Below are 18,770 nucleotides of genomic sequence, written 5' to 3' on the forward strand. Positions count from 1 at the left end.
GGAGGCTGCTCCTTTGGCGGGGGAGGAAGGCCTTGCAGCGCGCGCTGCATCTTCTGCTGTTCAGGGGGATCGAACCGAACGGTCTTGGGTATCGGGTCGGATCGCGATAGGAGGTGGGTAATCGGGGACGCAGATGACGTCGGCGGCCGCGGAACAGGCTGGCGGCTCGCCTGCGCTTCCAGCTGTGCGATTCGCTGCGCGACAGCTCGCCCATCGCGCCTTCGTTGGTCTTCCTTTTCCATCAATGCTTCGCGGCGCTGAATGTCTTCCATTATAGCAGGATCGGGGCGTCCGGTCGGGGGTGCGCCGAGCTCGATATCAGCCTTCTTCCACCATCCTGGATCAGGGAGCCATTCAGTAGGGAAGATCAGTCTCCGGCGTCGGCTGTCGGTAAGGATGTCGTGATAGTCAAGCCACTTGTCACCAACGATCACATCGTGCTTGGAATCAATTACCAGCAGCGGTTCGTCGCGGAGAGTGCGGTTCTGGATGGTAAAATGCCCGACGAGCACCACGTCGACCAATTGGCACGCGCCTTTGTTGTCAAACCCGCCCACGGGTCGGGGCGTGAAGTCGGTTCGAGTCTTCAATTTCAACTGCTTCAACAGTCGTTCTGCATAGGCAACACTCACAAAGAGGTAGCCATTGGCTCCCGTATCAACCAAAACGTCGGTGGTGGTTAACGAAACTCCATTATTCGCTATGGAACAAGAGGTGAGAAAGGGTCTTCCTCCCAGCAACTTGCTAACGAAATCCGGTCGAGCTTCTGTCACACCGACTGTTGATACCAACCCTGAGAGGGAGTCGAGACTACCCAGGGTATCTAGTTTTCCGAGTCGGAGGCGCTGTCAGGCAGCTCAACCACCTTCGCAAGCTTCTTCTTGTTGGAGGCGGGTGCTCGGGGAGTGGCAGGCTCCTCAGCAGGCTCCTTCGCCGCCCAACGGCTTTGCAGGTTCGCAATGCGGGACTCGCGCTGCGCTTTCCAGTCTCCAGCTGCGGCTCCGCCGCCTGTCTTCTGCGGGCATTCCCGGGACGTATGTCCCTTCTCGCGGCAGACGAAGCAGCGGCCTTCATCATAGAGCTTGCGCACCTCCTCGGGTGAGAGCTGGGGAGCCGGGCTCTTGGCTTTGGGAGCTGCAGGTCTGGGATCCGAGATCTTCGGGGTCTTCGCGGCGCGTGGCGCGCCATCGCGGCGCGGGGCATGGCCATTGCCTGTCTGGCGGTAGGAATGCGAGATCTCTGCGCCAAGTCGGACATACTGATCGAACGTAACAGCGGGATCGAGGTACGACGGTGCCAACGCTCTCTGGAGGGTGCCGGGAAGTCGGCGCTTGAACTCAGCCTTCCACTCAACCTTGCTCTTGCCACATTCACCAGCAAGTCGTACAAAGTCGTTTTTAAAAGCAGTGAAGCTGTCACCCGGCTTCATCTCTAGCTCGATGAAGTCTGTCAGGGACTTCTCGGATTGGAGCGGGTCGTTGTATTCCGACCAGAGGTGAGCCATCAGCTTCTCGGACGTGTTGATTACGTCAGGGTGGGTTTCGCGGAGATAGGGAGCGAGCTCGCGAGCTGCCTTCCCACCTACCCTCCCCTCGATGTACCCTTGTCTAGCAGCATCGTTCGAGAAGTGGTCGCCATTGGCGGCGAGCTTATTCTGGAGGTTGCGGTACCAGGTCTCAAAGGTCGTAGTATCTTTAGCCCCGTCGTTGAGGAAGATAGGCGGGTCGGGTTGCTTTGCGCTGCGCCCCTTGCTCCCGCCAGATGCGGTTTCAGTGCTGCGAATAGAATGGTGGGTAGCGACCGTTCCCTCGCGCGCTTGCATCATGAGATCGGCGATGATCTGGTTAAGGCCCACGACCTCTTCGGTTCGGCTGTTCAAGTCTGCGTCATGGGTCGTCTTCAGATTGTCGGCGATGATCGGGACCCAATCGTGGATGTACTTCAAGTTACGGTCCAGGTCTTTGGCGATAGTATGGAGCTCTTCGACTTGCTCCGCGTATGCTGCGGTCAACAGTCCGCGCATCTTGACTTCCTTGAATACTTCGTCGGGGAAACGGGCAGCGAGATCCGCGAATTCGGTGGCATTGACTGTGCCATTGATCACGCCCGCGAACATGGCATCCGGTTTCTTGGGGTCGTCGTCGACCATCCGGGTAAACGGCATCGCAGGAGCCTTGTCCTTGTACTTGCCAGCGAAGTGGTCGGCAAATGCAACAAGCTTCGCACGCAGGTCTTCCACAAGGCTCTCGCGCGTCTCAGTGTAACGCACGTCTGGGAGTTGTGTAGTGACATCGCGGGTGAACTTCTCAATCGTAGCCGGCTCGGCGTCTTCGTCATCTTCGGCCACGAGGGGCTCTGCCTGGTTCAGCGGCACGTCGTGGATTGCCGACGAGCGGCGGCGCAACGGGGTATCTTTCTTGAGATCGTGACGATTGATCTCTTCGATCACGAACCGTACTTCCTTCCGGGCGCGATCGTCAGCGGCTGACTCGCGTGCCATCTTGGCGGTCTTCGGTATCCAACCCGGTTGGTTCGGCTAAACGCAGGTGGATGGATTTGGTTTGTCGGGTCGATTGAAACAACGCTTTCAATCTTTGATCTTCGGTTCTTCGGTGGGATATTAATTATACCTTCCCAGGTAAGAGAGATTGGTCTCAGTTTGTGACGAGAAGCAGATATTCCATGGGGTCAGGCCACCAGTCAATACAACTATAATTGTGACGAACCTGTCTCTGGACCCGTCCTGTTAGGGTTCAGTATCGGTCGAAGGTATTCTCTCAAGGGTGCTTAGGTTCGGTGCAGCCAAAGGGTGCACAACAAAGATTTGTCTCAACAGTAGGCTCTCGAGCTTGTAGCGAACTGTAGTTGTGATTGCTAACTGGAGAACTCCCAGAGCTCTCCAGAACGAGTGACTATATACCTATCTAATTCTTGGGTGCTCAGTGTGCTCAGTCCGGGTTCGACAACTGAGCTCACTGATCACTTCTGAGTTACAATCGTCCTGATTGGTGACCTTGCCTGGTGCTCAGTGTGCTCAGTCCTGGCTTGGCAACTGAGCTCACTGATCACCATCGATCCTGTTCCTGCCTTCCGATTGGCTTATTCCATGACTGGCCCGGGGCGTCCCGCGCCCCGCGGTTCCGCCTGTTGGCATATTCGTGACACGATGCCCCCCCTCCAGGGTCGACGTCCCGTCGGCCACTTCCTTTAGCCAACTTCTTGAAATAGCGCCAACAGTCCCCAATCTGTTTGGTGAGTGGTCCCCACCATCCTTTCCCATTCATCCTTCATCATGGCTAACGGTGTGAGGAAACGCAAGCGAAAGCAAAAATCCAGCACCGAGCGCCGTCGTACTCGTGCAACTTTATCCAATCTTGTTGGCACCGAAATGGTGAGGTGTACTCGCTGCAGGGAAAAGAAACTTTCAGATTGCAAGGTTTCCGACAATTCCGACGTTTGCGGCAACTGTCTCGACGCGGGTAACCATTCATGCGACGCTTTTGGGTATAGTGATTCTGCCGTTCGTCGCATTGTTGACGAGGAGCGCGATCTGGACGAGCAGGAGCGTGCTGCCACTGATGCCATTCGGGAGGCACAGCGCGAGCTCCTGAATGCGAATCGCGACCTTGCGACGGCCCTGGCGAAAGCGGATCGCCTGCGGACCCAGCGTCTGGCCTTGAAACGCAGGGCCCTGGCGATGTTTGACCAGGAGGGGGAAGTGCTTGTGGAGCAGGAGCGCCGGGAGGTTGCTACCGGGCAACCGTCTTCCTCGGGTGTCGCCGGCGTTCCTTCTTTTGACTTTCCTTGGGTTCAAAAGTTCGTCTTCTTTACTCCCCTCCTTGCTTCCTTGCTGACAGTGCTTAGTTTTTCTTCGGACGACCCCTTCCTCGCCGGGGTCGACTTGTCTGTGGGGCTTCCTTTGGTCGGTCCGGATTCCTCTGGTGGAACTCCTGAAGTTTCTCGGGGCAGTTGAGGTTGGTAGCTGGTTGCCATGAATTGTCTTCTGGGCCAAAGTCCAGCCATTTGACCAAATACTCCAACTGTCCTTTCATGATGCGTGAATCTAGGACTTCCTCAACGTCCCATTCCTCCTCTTCGTCTTCTGCCTCGGCGTCCTTGTCGAGTCGCGCGTTCTCGGGCGCTGGTTCCAGAAGCGAGATGTGAAAAACGTTGGTCCGTAGTCGCATTGTCGAGGGTAACGCGAGTGCGTAGTTGTTCTCCGAAATCTTTTTGTCGATCTTGAACGGTCCGATTTTGCGAAAATCGAGTTTCCTGCTTGGTCGCTTCGTGCGAAGATTTCGAGAAACGAGGTAAACTTTGCCCCCCTCTTCTAGGCGAGGTCCCTCGAGCCTGTTTCTGTCGTAGAACTTCTTCATCCTGGTTCGTACGAACTCGAGTTCTTCCTTGAGCATCGCATGCAGCGAGCTCATCTTGTCGGCTTTGACTGCCGCTCGGGGCACCGAGACATCGGGCCCCTGTCGCAAATCTGCTTCGTAGCCGTAATTCGCGAAGAATGGCGTGACCTTCGTGGTCTCCGTGACGGTGGTGTTGTAGGCGAGTTGTGCCGTTGGCAACAGCTCGACCCAATCGTCCTGCTGGAAGTTGACGTACAACCGTAGATATTGCTCGACGACCTGGTTGAGTCGTTCCGTCTGTCCGTCCGTCTGTGGGTGGTAAGCAGTCGAGAGCTTACTCTTCGTACCCAGCTTCGTCATCAGAGCTTGCCAAAACTTTGATGCGAACTTCGTGTCTCTGTCCGTGATCCATTCCTCCGGCCATCCGTGGACCGAGGTGACGTTGCGATAGATCACGTCTGCAAGTTGTTCTGCCGACCATGTTTCCTTGTAAGGGAGGAAGTAGCTCCACTTGGTGAGTCTGTCCACCATTGTGAGGATGCTGTCGTATTCCACTCCCGTTACCGAGTCCTTGGACAGTGGTAGTTTGGTGATGAAGTCCATCGTCACCGAACTCCATGGTCGTTCCGCGACTGGCAATGGTTGCAACAGCCCGTATGGCTTGTGTCGTGGCGGTTTGCTTCGTCCGCAGAGGTCGCACTCTGCCAGGACTTCTTCCGTCGCTTGCTTGATTCCTGGGAAGTCGTAGTTCTGCTTGACTTTTGCAATTGTCTTGCTGATTCCCATGTGCCCTCCGAGTTTCGACTTGTGGATCTTCCGAATGAGCTCCTTTTGGTCGCCGGGCCTGACGTAGGCTTTGTCGTGGTACCAGAGTCTCGTTCCTTCAAGTCGCAATCCCGCGATCTTGGATTCCGGCTCTTCTTGCCATGCATCGCGCTCGTCGTCCGCGATGGTTCCTTGGAAATCTTGTTCCAAACGTTGTTCCCTGAAGGCCGCACAGCATTCTACAAACGGTTGCAGAGGCCTAGCTTCGGGATCTTCCGACTGTTGCTGAAGTGCTGCGATCTCGTAGTCTTCAGTCGGTTGGGAAGCGTGCCGTAGCGATCCGTCTGTCTGTTGATGTAGCAATGGTGGTGAGGCTTCAGATGTGTTGTCATGATGATCCGCTCTCCTACTCAAGGCGTCCGCTCGTGCGTTCTCTGACCCTTTCTTGTAGTGGATCGTGAAGTTGAATTCGGACAGGAACTCTGCCCATCGAGTTTGTCGTCCGTTCAGCACCTTCGTGGTGGTGAAGTAGCGTAAGTTCTTGTGGTCCGTGTACACCTGAACTTCGTGTGTCGTGCCGCTGAGGTATGGTCTCCATTCCTGGAAGGCTTCGATGATTGCGAGAAGCTCCTTGTCGTGGATCGGGTAGTTGAGCCTTGGTCCCTCGAGTTTCTTGGAGAAGAACGCAACTGGGTGAAGCTTGCCGTCCTTGTCCCTCTGACCAAGTTGTCCTCCGATCGCGAAGTCCGAGGCGTCAGCTTCGACTTCGAAAGGTGTGTTTGGGTCAGGCAGCATGAGCACTGGATCGGCGATAATCGCGTTGCGGATCCGTTGGAAAGCTTGCTCGTGCTCCTGCTTCCACTGGAATGTGGCATCCTTCTTGGTAAGTTCGTGTAGGGGTCTCGCGATGTCGCCAAAGTTCTTGATGAACATCCTGACAAAGTTGGCGAATCCGATGAACCCTCTGACCTCTGTGGCGTTCGTTGGTGTCGGCCACGTCTTGACAGCTTCCAGTTTCTCGGGTTCGATCTTGACCCATCCCGGTGAGATTTCGTAACCCAGAAACACTGTCTTCTTGACATGAAACTCGCTCTTGTCTTTGTTGACTGACAACTTGTGCTCATGCAGTGCATCCAGCACCTGCTGCACATGCTTCTTGTGTTCTTCGAGTGTCTTGGAGTAGATGAGAATGTCATCCAAATAGCAGACTGCAAACTTATCGAGGCAATGTCGAATTGCGTGGTCGATAGCGGCTTGGAACGTCGCTGGTGCGTTGGTCAACCCAAACGGCATGACGAGGTACTCGTAGTGCCCGTAGGGTGTCCGAAAAGCCGTCTTCCATTCGTCTCCCTCCTTGATGCGGATGTGGGCGTACGCTGTCGGAAGATCGAGGCGCGTGAAGTATTGTGCCCCTGACAGTTGATCTCGGAGCCTCGAGATCAGTGGCAGTGGGTAGCGGTTCTTCACCGTCTCGTTGTTCAACTGTCGGTAGTCCACACACATCCTGAGCTTCCCATCCTTCTTTGGAACGAAGAGGACTGGGTAGCCCGCTGGAGATGTCGATGGTCTGATGTGTCCTATCTCAAGGTTCTTTTCGAGATAGCTCCTCAACTCTGCATCTTGCTTCTCGTTGGTGTGGTACACCTTGAAAAACTTCAACTGGGCTCCCTCCTTGAGTTTGATCTCGTGATCCCAAGGTCCGTGGTCTGGTAGCCCTGCAAGATGTTTTGCCGTGAACGCCGGGTGTCCCTTGTAATCGTCTGGAATCTGTCCCGTTTTCGCGTTCTTCGCCGTACCTTCGTAGTACGCGAACTTGCTGTTTCCAGGCTCGATGCTTGCTGCTTCGAGTTCCCTGACTTCTTCTGCTGCTAGCTCGATGTTTGCCGCTTCGAGCTGATTGACCCATTGTTCGTGTTTGAGCATTCCGTGCTCGTCGACTGAGACGACGGCGATGGTTCGTTCCTCCCGTGTCTGCTTCTTTCGTCGTGTGCCGCTTCTTCCGGATTCCAGAGTGCGTGGTTCTGCACTGGCTGCTTCCTGCGGTGGGCCCGTAGAGGGGGTTCGTTCTGACCCGCTGCTCTCCCGTGGCTCCTGTTCTGCGCGTTCTCCCATCAAGTTGGTCGGATGCTCCCGCTGTTCCCGCGGTCGCAGATGGCCATCTCCCTTCCAACTGATGTCTGGGTCGTAATCCTTATGCCATGGGCGTCCGAGAATCATGTCTTTCTTCGGCCCCATGTTCACGATGTCGAACACCACTTGGGTGGTTTTTCCTTCCACCTCAATGTCGAGTGGTTCTGTTTCTCGTCGTACCCATTGTGTGTCGAATGGTCCTTTGACGACGTGTGGTCGCTTCTTGATCCTCCATGGGATTCTGAGTTGATTCACAAATGTGGGCGCAATGAGGTCCATCTGCGCTCCTCCATCCACTAACGCGAGGGCCTCGAATTTCCCCCATCGCGCTGTGATCCAGAGCCTGTTGTCTGGTTTGGTGCTTCGTACAGCAGCTACTTCGTGTTCGTCTGCTGGGAGGTCGTTGTAAGGCTTCTGTTTGCGCCAGTTCTTCCTGTACTGTGCAGCCTGTCTCCGCTGTTGTGGAGTTAGAGGTTTCCGGGCCCCTCGGAGGGCCCTGAGCCGTTTCCCAAGCTCTCGTGGTGTTTCAAGGCGTCCCTGTCCGCACCTTGGCTTGCGGCGCCGATCGTCTGGTGTTCTTGGAGCCATTGGGCCGCCCATGCCTCAACTGGGCGCCTCTCGTTTCTTCGGGACGCTCTCGTCCTCTGGTGTGGCTTCCTCTGGGATTGCTGTTCCATATATCCCCAGATTTTCTCGTCGGCGTGTGATAGGCAGTCTGCGCTTCGGCATTCGTCGACTCCTACGCCTGTTAGACAGCGTCGAGGCCAGGCTGCCTTGGGTTTAACCCTCAGCCTGCCCTCGTGGGTGTGTCGGGTGTCCCACAACATGCCTGCGGGAGCGTCGCCGCTGTCGTATACCCATCTGATGGGTAGGGGTTGCGTCCCCTTTTTCTCTCTCATGGGCCAGAAGCTGTTGCGGAGTTTGTCCTGGAAATGGTATCGACACTCGTGCGCGATGCATTGGAACCAGGGCAGGTAGATGTGACTCTCCTTTCGTGGGTCCACCCGCTCGTGGTCCTCTAGCAACAACTGGAATCCTTCCGTGTTGTTCTCGCCCCGGAAACCCCACCATTCAAGGTCGGAGGTGTGTCGTCCGGTGCGCACGATGTGCTGGTGTCGGGTCCAGTATTCTTCCCAACTCTGCTGTCTCCTTCCCTTCGCAGCATGCTGCTCCTGTGCGTAGTTGAAAAGCTGCTCGGGGTATCGTACTCCGTTCTCGCACTCGTCGGCTGGTTCCGTTGGTCCGTCCCACGGAGTGTGGTCTGGAAACGCTTGCTTGATATCGTCCTGCAGCGCCTGCGCTTCCTTCAGCGTTCTTTCGACGTGGTCTCCGGCCCTGTTGTTGGCCTCGGTGATTTCTTGGACTCGTTCCCTCGCGGATTCGAGCTCCGCGCAGAGTTGTCCGTACTGGTCGTTCCTTTCTTGGAGAAGTCGCTCGAGTTCTTCTTTTTCTCTTGACAACTCCTCGATCCTTTGCCGCTGGCTTAGGACCCTCTGTTGCAGGAAAATGAGGTTCGGGCTGACTCCTCCTTCACCCTCGTGGGTTCGCCACTGCCCGTCCTCTCGCTGAACCAGGGTGATGCCCCAGTCCTCAGCGACTTGTTGGATGTACCGCGGGGGAGCCAGTTCTCCCTCGTCATCCGTTTCGATGAAAGCATGGTGGGCGGTGTCGTTTCCCTCCTGGTGGTTGCTGCTCATCAAGTCTCCTTGATCCGAGTCGGTGAGTTCATTGTCTTGCTCGATGACTCGGTCAATGTTAATTTCGAGGTCGTCCTGCGTGTAGCTGGCGGCTGCGACCTCCAGAAATCGGGTTCTTTTTCCGACCGTGCCCTGGTCGATGGTGGCGGCTTCCTTCCCTGGAACTGGCCTCCACTCTTTCTTGCTGCGGCAGTCACGTTTGAAGTGACCCTTCCTGCCGCAATTGTAGCAAGTGATGCCTGATTTGTCCTTGGCACCATCCTTCTTTCCTGCCCATTGGGCAGCGCCGATGTCCATGGGACCTGCGTGCGTACCATGAGCAGTGCTCTGATGTTGACGCTTCTTTTTGTCGTTTGCCTTTTGATAGGGCACTTCTTTCTTGCCGGTCCTTTCCTGTCGTCTCTCGTACTGGCGATTGTCGATTGCGATGGCCCGGGCCATGTAGGCATCGAGTGTCAGGGTGTCTCGTTCCTCCTTGATCAACTCATCCTTGACATCGTCCTTGAGTCCATCGTAGAAGCGTCGCTTCAGCGCGTCGTCTCCCCACTGGACCCGGAAAGCTTGCTGGCGAAACTCCGATGCGTAGACAGCAGCAGACTTGAGTTGTCGCAATTTGTTGAGCCTGCTTTCGGCCTGGGAGCGCTTGTCGTACACTCCGAAAACCTTCGTGATGGCGTCCTCGAAGTTGACGAAGGACTCGAAAATGGTGATGGTCTCCGCCTGACGCTCATCTTCGATCTTCTCCAGGTAGTCCCGTTGGGTGGGCTCGAACCACTCGAGGGCCCTACCTTCCAGATAAGTTGCTGCGAAAAGGACTTTGTCGGCGTCGTCGTCGAACTGGTTGAACCTGAAGTAGGACCGCAGTTGCGTCAAGAAACCCTGTAGTTCCTCTCGTTTGGTGCCGTCGAACTTGGGTGGTTTAGCGACTCTGAGGTGGTCCTGTCTTCTTCTGGGCGAGGCGTCCTTGGTCTTCAGATTGTTGACCTTGGCCGACAGTTCTGCGAATGCGGTCTCGACCTTGGTGGCGTTTGCGGCCGTGTCGAGTTGTTTGGCGATGCCCTCGATTAGGGCCTTGACTCCGTCGAGCTCTTGCTTGAGGTCGTTGTTGTCGATCTCCTCGTCGTCGGAGTCGGGCGTAGGTCTGGCTGGATCGGCCATGGTGTCGTTTTACCTTCGGACCTGAACTGTAACAGATCAAAGGGAGTTAGCAACGTGTGACGAACCTGTCTCTGGACCCGTCCTGTTAGGGTTCAGTATCGGTCGAAGGTATTCTCTCAAGGGTGCTTAGGTTCGGTGCAGCCAAAGGGTGCACAACAAAGATTTGTCTCAACAGTAGGCTCTCGAGCTTGTAGCGAACTGTAGTTGTGATTGCTAACTGGAGAACTCCCAGAGCTCTCCAGAACGAGTGACTATATACCTATCTAATTCTTGGGTGCTCAGTGTGCTCAGTCCGGGTTCGACAACTGAGCTCACTGATCACTTCTGAGTTACAATCGTCCTGATTGGTGACCTTGCCTGGTGCTCAGTGTGCTCAGTCCTGGCTTGGCAACTGAGCTCACTGATCACCATCGATCCTGTTCCTGCCTTCCGATTGGCTTATTCCATGACTGGCCCGGGGCGTCCCGCGCCCCGCGGTTCCGCCTGTTGGCATATTCGTGACAATAATATCGAAACTGAGACAAAGAGAAAAAGAGAGGTGGTGGGATCGCTAGCGATCGTTTCGTGGGGAAGTAGGGCGAGGCGCTATGCGCGCTAACCCCGATTGAGCCACAGTGCCATCACAGGCAACCACCTCTCGTGACAGTACCCTTCTGTAGCTCCCTCCGGTATAGGCGTTCCTGTATCCTTCTATAAATATAGGGTATGTAAGTATAGTATTCCTTCGCTTCCTCTATACCGTCGATGATATCTTTTAGGTGCGCTAGGTTCTTTAGGCTGAGGTAGTCTATCCGTTTGTACCAGAGACGTATCTTTAAGGTAATTGAGTAAGAGACTAGCGCCTGGACTAGTATATCGGTAGTCTATAGGGTGAAGAGGTTACTGTACCGGACGGCTTATAGCTGAACGCCTCCCTTATAGATACGAAGGTAGTAGCGGTCGATTGTTATACTAGCCTCTAAATCGAGGAGCTGGGTTACGGAAATCAAGTTAACGCCGAGGTTAGGGGTAAAGAGGACTTTATTAAATATAGCTACCGACTCTATTCTATCGATAATATAATGTTTTTTAACTATACCGATGCCTAGTACTTTAATAGTTATACTCTTAATGCCCTTTACCTCCCTATAGTATAGTCTAAAGTCTATAAAGGCTTCTTTTAAGGCTGTGATATACTGGCCGCACCTGGAGTCGATGATCTATAATGCCTGTAGGGTGTAGATATTAGAAGGAGATGTACTAGAGACCGTTATTGTCCGGGTTGGGGGTGGTCTGGGTAGTCTGGGTTGTTAAGAGGGTACTATTGTTGTTTATAGGTAGTAGGCTGGTTCTTCCCTACCGCTATCGCTGCTTTAGGGGCTTCCTAAGCTCTGGGTATAGCTCCCAATAGTCCTCCTTTATATACCACCTCTTACTGTAGTAGGTATATTATTTGATCGCAATTGTAACCCGGTCGGCGAGCGGGGTTGTTGTTAGCCCCTACTTCCGGCCGGTGAATAGGGCTATACCAGTGTTCCCGGACCCCCGATCCCACACCTACAGGCACCGATCTTCGGCCTTAGCGGCCTATAGAGTATCATCGAAGGTAAGGAAACGCTTCCGAGCATCGGACCAGAAGGTAGACTTCTATAGATCGAACCGCTAGTCTAGGGAATCTAACAGCTGTAGAACTAGCTGGCTTTCTAGGAGCCTATATTCGGCTCCGATACGTACAAAGCCCTCCTATAGTTCCCGGATCTTCTAGCCGAAGAGCTATATATCGTTGAAGGTTATAGAAGGTAGTATGTTCTATTCCTCCTGGATTACCTATAGTATGCCCAGTCCTTTATCTAGGTACTCCTTCTTAACCTACTGGAAGGTTGTAAACACTGTTTCCTCTTATTCTAGCACCCTCTCGGCAGAGGGTTCCAGTATAGCGTTGATAATCCGGAGGTACTATCGCTATTTAGCCTTCTAGTCTTCTAGAAGTTTACCGGGTACCTTATCTTCCGTATCGTATATGGACAGGAGGTTGTAGCCGCCCGTAATGTCGATGATCATCTCGATGCTTTTAAGCTACACCTTATAGTCGGTTCGGCTAGTAAGTTTCGGGGCGTTGTAGATACTGGTCGGGTTGAACTACAGGGGCTTTAGTGGCTTAGCTGTAACTGTAATCGGGGCTTCGGTTGGTTCTATGGCGGGCTTCGCTGTAATCGTTTCCTCGGGTTCGTTAACGTCGTTGTTGCTAGGTCTACTGTATATTAGGGCTATTGTTACTATCGTTACTGGTGGTAGTGTCTGGATTTCAAGCCCAAACAGCTCCTGTTCGCTTACAGGAGATAACGACAGTAGGCCTGTAGTACCGGTAGAGGTCTCGGATAGTATGTTCCCGGCTTCCGATGGCCGGAACGAATTGTCGTCGGCTTCAGACTACAGGTCTCGGTCCAGGTTCCCGGCCTACAGTTCCCGAATTATTCCAATAAGCTGTAGAAACTGGGCTTAGTCGAGGGTTCGGGCCCTAAGTAGCGCAGTAACTGGCCTTCCGCTACGTATAGCACCTGTAGCTGATGGGCTGGGGGTTGGGCTGAGTTCGCTAGCGCTGCTAGATATAGGGCTCTGGGATAAGCTCTGTTGATAGCCCTATCGATCGTTGTTAGCCATTTTCGTATTGGGAAATTAGTCGTTTTCGTTGTAGTTTGTTGTTGTGTAGTTGGTTGTGTATGGGTGGAGGTTTCAATTTCGACGATACGTTTGTCGAAATATCGGTCCGTTGATCTCCCGATAAACTAGCTATAGTTATATTAGCGTTCAATAGGGTTAGGGGTTGTTAACTTAACGCTGTAGAAGCTCCGGGCTCATAACCTGCTGAGAAAGACGGTTATACGTAAGATTGCTTGCATTATTCAGAGTCCAGAGGAGGGGGGATGCCCTCTGTCTATATACAGAGGAACGGTTACAGGGACTCCCTTGCCCTCCATATCTTGTGGCCTCTGCACCCATTTCAGCATCTAGTGTAATCAGCTTTTACACTGCGAAATATGAATTTAGTGCTCTGAATTTTGACCATTTACATATCCCAACATCCGGCATCTCTAAAAGTCAACTGCCATCAGAACAACCCCTCCAATTTCACTCAAGGGTGCGCAAGGCGGAAGAACTCGCTAGAATAAGTAACTATATACTGTCTATTTATAAGTTAGCTCTCTAAAGCTCTTATAGAGCCTTATGGAGCCGGGCTCCCTCTAGAGACCGGGGAGCTCCTTGTCATTAGTCCATTATCATGCTCCCGTTCTCCCTCCCTGTAGCTCTCGAGGAGTCATATAGAGCTCCCTTCGATTAGTGCCCCAACTAACGGGTTATGGGGCGGCCCGCGCCCCTCGTTGGCTTGATCGTGATATTGGTGGTATCATGGTGAAGCCCCTGACTCCCTAGTTCGGCCATGCGCCGAGCCCCCGGCACGCTGCAGTGGTCACTCCTAGATAGAGCGCGAGGCTCTCGATCCCGTCCTTGTGGGATAACGTCCCTTCTTATTGATTGGCTCGAGGTACTGCGAGCGTGCCCCGCCGGGTCGTCTGCATGCGACCATACCTATCCGTGACAGTTATGAGTGGGGTAAAATAACGAAAAGGGGGGGGGGGAGGGGGGAAACGACAAGTAGGGGGGTCCGGCTGCCTCCTTTACCTTCTAGGGGCAGGGCTCCGGTTCAAAGCCCTCCCCTTCCGCTTTTCCACAGAACGTTTCCCCGTCCGCTCAACGGATATATTATATGAAACTGCCAATATCCACCCTGACCCTTCCATCGACTCATTACCAATGAGCACTCTAGTTACCGAGGCTAAACAAGAATTCCGGCTCCCCACAATGGCGTCGGAAGACCCGGAGCGTGGCATGGTTTTGGGTGGGGGACACCAGCAAGGCTCAAATGCGACTGAGGGTTTCACGCAGAACTCTAAGGGCCAGTGGGTCGAAGGGTTTCTGGACCAGGCCGGTGAGGAGAACGAGAGACGCAAAGAGCTCGAACACCAACTATACAACTGCTTAGACGACACCAGGAATGAAGACATCCGCTTGGTAAAGGCTCTAGGAACTGACGTCGATGTCAATGCCCCGTACGGTGAGTTCGGCCAAAGCTTCATCCATATCGTGGTGAAGGAAGGGTTGGCCACCAAGCTACGGCTGCTTCTAGAGCATCCACGCCTCGAGGTCGACCTCCAAGACAACCAAGGGTGGACTGCTCTGCACCTCGCAGCCATCGGCGGCAGAGTCCCTTGTATCGAGTTGCTACTCTACGCCGGGGCCAACACAGAGGTGGCAGACCGTCAAGGCCATCTGGCGCGGCATTACGCACAACACCACGACCATGAACAACAACGTCGGGATATGACTCATCTATTTGACAACCCAAGACGTCCCGCTAGCCACAAGCTTGGGGGTTCCTTTGCGGTGTCAGCTACTGGTCTCCGCCGCAGCGCAACACAACCGCCTTCGATGCCGTCAGCGGAAGGCAGGATGAACCGGAACCTTGCGGAGTGCTTAGAAGGGAGTTTTTGGGAACCTGAGGGCGACCTGAAATGGGAAAGGAAGAGCGTCTGGAACTTGATTTACAGCGACCACGCAGAAGACGTTGAAAGACGACGGAAGAAGAAGAAGTGGTTCCATTTACCAGCCGCCAGCGTATGTGCCGTTTCAATCCAATCATGCCCCTTCTGGAATTCAGACCTAGCAACATGTCTATTGATGCTAACAACACGAATAGCAAATATGGGCTCACGTAAGTTGCAGGGGTAGTATCTTAGTATCCTTTGGCACGGGTTCGGATCCGAGCACCAACTAACGCCGAAATGTCCATAACAAGGATTTGGTAAAGAGCATCTACCATGACAGCGGGAAACCAGACCCCGAAGCACAGAGGGTGTGCAAGTTCATCCACAATGTTTTCAAGGAGGTGGACATACAAGGACAGCCCAGGGAGTATTACTTCAAGGTAGGTACTTTACCGGCCATGTCCTAGACCACCCCCAGTACCAAATCCTGATGCTAAGTTCCTGAAGCGAGAGACACAAACCCGGCGGTACGTGGGTGATAGGGAGGCAGTTGCGGTTGTGGTAAGTCTACCCCTGGTTTGTAGGAGTGGGTACCCTCGAGTCTGATTTCTTGCCTTTCCCAGTTCCCCGTGATCGACATTGATCGAAAAGAGTATGTCGAACTGTCTAGGAAAATCCAAAAGACCGAGACAGAGTCGAAAGTCTCTAGTGTGCCAAAACAAGACCTCTTGGATCTCGATGCCTCCATGTGGCTTCCGACCCTGGAAAGGGACCACATCACGAGGATGCTGCAGCTATGCATGTACCACGATCAAACAGTTCCCCGGACGTTGGACCAGTCTTATCACGGAACCAGTGTCGACCCGGCAAGGCTCGAGGCCCTGGACCGTGACCAGGTCTTCACCAAATACTTGACAATGCTGAAGGATGTTAAGTACAAGCAGGGCAGTCAAGGTACCATTGCTGGATTGGGACCAGATGAATTTGCTGTCGTTCCGTACTTCTGGCTTTTCAAACTCGACGAAGGTGTATTAAACCAGCAGGACATTCACTCGCGTGATATCGATATCCTGACGCTGTTTACCTAGATACGATCTTGACGCTGTACCCCGAGCGGTGGGACCAAACCAGCGAGGCCAAGTTGCACATGCACCTGCCCAACGAAATATCCAACAGTAGTGACACCCAACGCTTGGATATCAACATGATTCACATTGCAGAGCACCTAATCCGGTCTTGTATGGATTTCGAGGCCTCTACCTTCTTCAAGTGGAAGCTGCCGCGGACGGAGAGAAGACTCCGGGCGACGCCGAACCAAGACGATACACAAATATCGTACACTACAGCCTTCGCAGACTCAATTGGAAGCCTGGTAAGTTAGCCTACCTAGCTAATTAGCACCTTGCCTGCCCAGGAAATAGAAGAAGCTGATTGCTCGCTAACACGGGTCAAGTACCTCAAGGTCATTGATTGTTACAACCAGCTGCAAAAGGGCCTCGGCTCGCTGAGCCTGGACGCGACCGTCTTCTACCGCACCACGGGACACGCGACCAAACTGCTAGTGGAGATGGACGACATCATCGGCGAGATCGGAATGATCCGGCGAATCCAGACGAGCCAGGCCGGCGCCGCCAAGACGCTCTCGACCGCCATCTGGGGTAACCTGAGCCAACTCAGGTATCTCCCCCGAGATGACGAGGATCCCAGTGAACAGCGGGAGGTGCTAGAGGCCCAAGACGAGCGGGTGGAGAAGAGGCGGAAGAGGGAAGAGCTGTATACCCTGGCAGCCATCAGGCCGCTTCTCGAGTCGTTCTCTCTGCTGGAGGCCGACGCGGTGCGGGTACGGTCCATGGTGCGTTCATCCCTTTGCAATTTGACACTCAAAACTGGAGCTGACTACGGCAGCTAACCACCCTCCTCGACCTCCGGCACCGCGAAGCAGCGATAGAGAATGTGTTGTCCGGGAAGTCGCAGAGCACAATGCTCTTCATCTTCACCACCATCACGGTCCTGTTTGTGAGTCATGATCCCGTCGTCCCCTTTCCCCAGATGCAGATGCTGATAGCGAAAACCGCACACTGCAGGCACCCCTGTCGTTCGTCTCGAGCCTGCTTGCCCTCGAGATCGAAGACCTGCCCGGCATCTGGAGGAGAAGTCCGCTAGCAGCCGTTTTCGGTGCCTCTCCCTACCCCAGCCCGCCCACCCACATACCAGCTCTAGTACCTATCTAACCGTCCTCGGACGCAACACAGTCTACGCCACGCTCGCAACCATGGCCCTCTGCACCCTGATGTGGCTCATATACAAGCTCGTCGCGTACCAGGTTGCCCTGTGTCGCAACGAGCTCCCTCCCACGTCAATGGACGGGCAGATATCGAAGGCGGACGAGAGGGGACAGGGGGCTGCTCGAAGAGCGAATCGCTTCCCCGGGAATGGAAGACGTTTAAGGGTTACGCCTGGGAGGGGTTGAAGTGCGATGAAGATGCCACGCTGACGTTCGGGAAAACTGTACAAGGGGGTTGGTTGCGTTTCCTTCCGGGGCGTGTTGATGTATCATGTATGCTCGGTACAGTGATGGGGATGAACCGGGGAAGTGGGGAGGGGAATTCGCCGGGAGCCGGCAGGATGACGTCTCCGGGTATTTGTCTTCAGCACTCTCAAAGATTGTCGAATCGCAAGGAGGTTCCCAAAGAGGGCGCCGACCCACTTCCAGAGAAGGAGGCGGCGTTGGGGGCCATCTTGGGATCAATATGATACCTATCAAGAGAAAGATGCGTGCCAAGGAAGGCCGGAAGCCTTCAACCACTCAAGCGCAGAGCAGCCCCTTGGTTGCCTAATTCCGTCCTGCGTGTCCATTTGTGATTATGCTGGCAGGCGTTTCCTCATTAACCCGGGCAGTCCCCTTCATCTTGAAGTCTAAGTTCCGTCTCTCTCGCCGTTCTTGATCTCCATTCTCTCCGACCACCAAGGACCCCAACCGAACTAGGTTCCAAGTAATTATCTCACCGCACACAACCACCATGTCATCTTCTCACTCGGAAAACACTCCCGGTAAGCTTGGTCATCCCCGCCCGTCCCCACCAGATATCACCCGTCTAACCTGTGCAACTGCCAACAAAGCCTCAGAGCATCAGGCACCGGAGCCCCCAGCAGCCGAGCCCAGCCACCCCAGCGACGATACTCACGAGGCGCGTCGTGAGGGTGGTTATGGACCCACCCCTGAACAAATAGCGACGGCCCAGGCAATCCTGGCTAAAATGGAAGCCGACGGGTGGATTAAGCCTTTTGTCATTCGGTATCCGAGATGGGTGCTTGACGATGGAACGGTTATTTGCGAGGGAAGCGGGCCCGAGGCAGAGGTTGAGGCGGCTACGGCGAGTTCGAATGAGGGACCCGCGCCGACGGAGGGGCCTGGCTCGGATAATGTGAGAGCGCGACTGTGAAGGTGGTGACTGACGTGTGGTGTTGGGTTACTTGCCTGGGGTTACATGGGGGTATAGAGGTTGTGAGAAGCGTCCATGGATGGGTTAACATGGAGCCCTTAGACACTTTAGTCGCAGTTACGCCCCCATGTAATAAGAAATAAATCGACTACAAAAGAGCGATGACACCGGGGGGGGGGGTTACACTTTTCCCCTCACCCTTCAAATTTAGATACCTAATTATCAATTCTTGTCAAGCCCACAAGCAAGAAGAGAAGGAGTTCAATGGAATAGAATATTCCGCCGCACAAGCCTCATTCAATGCAACAACACCCATGTTTGGAGGGGTTGATAGGTATTATTTGGGTTCGGGGATCGGTTGGAAGTATCCAGGAGGGAAAGCTACATGTACCTGAGGTACCTAGCCATATATGGATGGGCTTTTCTCACCATCATCGGTGACGCTGTGATGTTTGGCCCGATCAGTTCAATGGCGTCTTGCCAAGGGAGATAGTTCAATATTTGGAGAGCCACGACCAACAATTCTCAGCTTAGCCGCGCCACCTGAAGGCCCCATGCGCTCAGCTCTGGGACAGCTGCGTGAGGTGCCTTTTTCTCTGGGGGGTATCCGGTCAAGATGTATAAATAAGAGAGTCCTTCCCTGTTGACTGTTGTGCAACTTCGACCACAATTTTGTTTTGTTATTTACCCCTATCTACT

The 18,770-nt window shown here is 54.1% G+C and overlaps 3 protein-coding genes across 3 annotated transcripts; all 3 read left to right on the top strand.

Moving 5' to 3' along the window:
- Window positions 1-13,754: 13,754 nt before the first annotated feature.
- Window positions 13,755-15,895, top strand: B0H64DRAFT_82536 (uncharacterized protein). The gene is made up of 5 exons (XM_062808833.1): window positions 13,755-14,758; window positions 14,841-14,855; window positions 14,940-15,068; window positions 15,136-15,189; window positions 15,252-15,895. The coding sequence occupies exons 1-5, from the start codon at window positions 13,898-13,900 to the stop codon at window positions 15,714-15,716; spliced, it is 1,524 nt and encodes a 507-aa protein (XP_062662305.1). The 5' UTR covers window positions 13,755-13,897; the 3' UTR covers window positions 15,717-15,895.
- On the top strand, window positions 15,506-17,478 carry B0H64DRAFT_82546 (uncharacterized protein). Its single transcript, XM_062808834.1, has 5 exons — window positions 15,506-16,000; window positions 16,082-16,480; window positions 16,534-16,644; window positions 16,713-16,803; window positions 16,881-17,478. Exons 1-5 carry the CDS (start codon window positions 15,776-15,778, stop codon window positions 17,096-17,098), a joined length of 1,044 nt encoding a protein of 347 aa, XP_062662306.1. The 5' UTR covers window positions 15,506-15,775; the 3' UTR covers window positions 17,099-17,478.
- Window position 17,479: 1 nt separating this feature from the next.
- Window positions 17,480-18,152, top strand: B0H64DRAFT_82533 (uncharacterized protein). Its single transcript, XM_062808832.1, has 2 exons — window positions 17,480-17,679; window positions 17,749-18,152. Exons 1-2 carry the CDS (start codon window positions 17,649-17,651, stop codon window positions 18,069-18,071), a joined length of 354 nt encoding a protein of 117 aa, XP_062662307.1. The 5' UTR covers window positions 17,480-17,648; the 3' UTR covers window positions 18,072-18,152.
- The last annotated feature ends 618 nt before the right edge of the window (window positions 18,153-18,770 follow it).

Source organism: Chaetomium fimeti (genome assembly GCF_033439085.1).
Source record: "Chaetomium fimeti strain CBS 168.71 chromosome Unknown B0H64scaffold_2, whole genome shotgun sequence".
NCBI classification, from domain to species: Eukaryota; Fungi; Ascomycota; class Sordariomycetes; order Sordariales; family Chaetomiaceae; genus Chaetomium; species Chaetomium fimeti.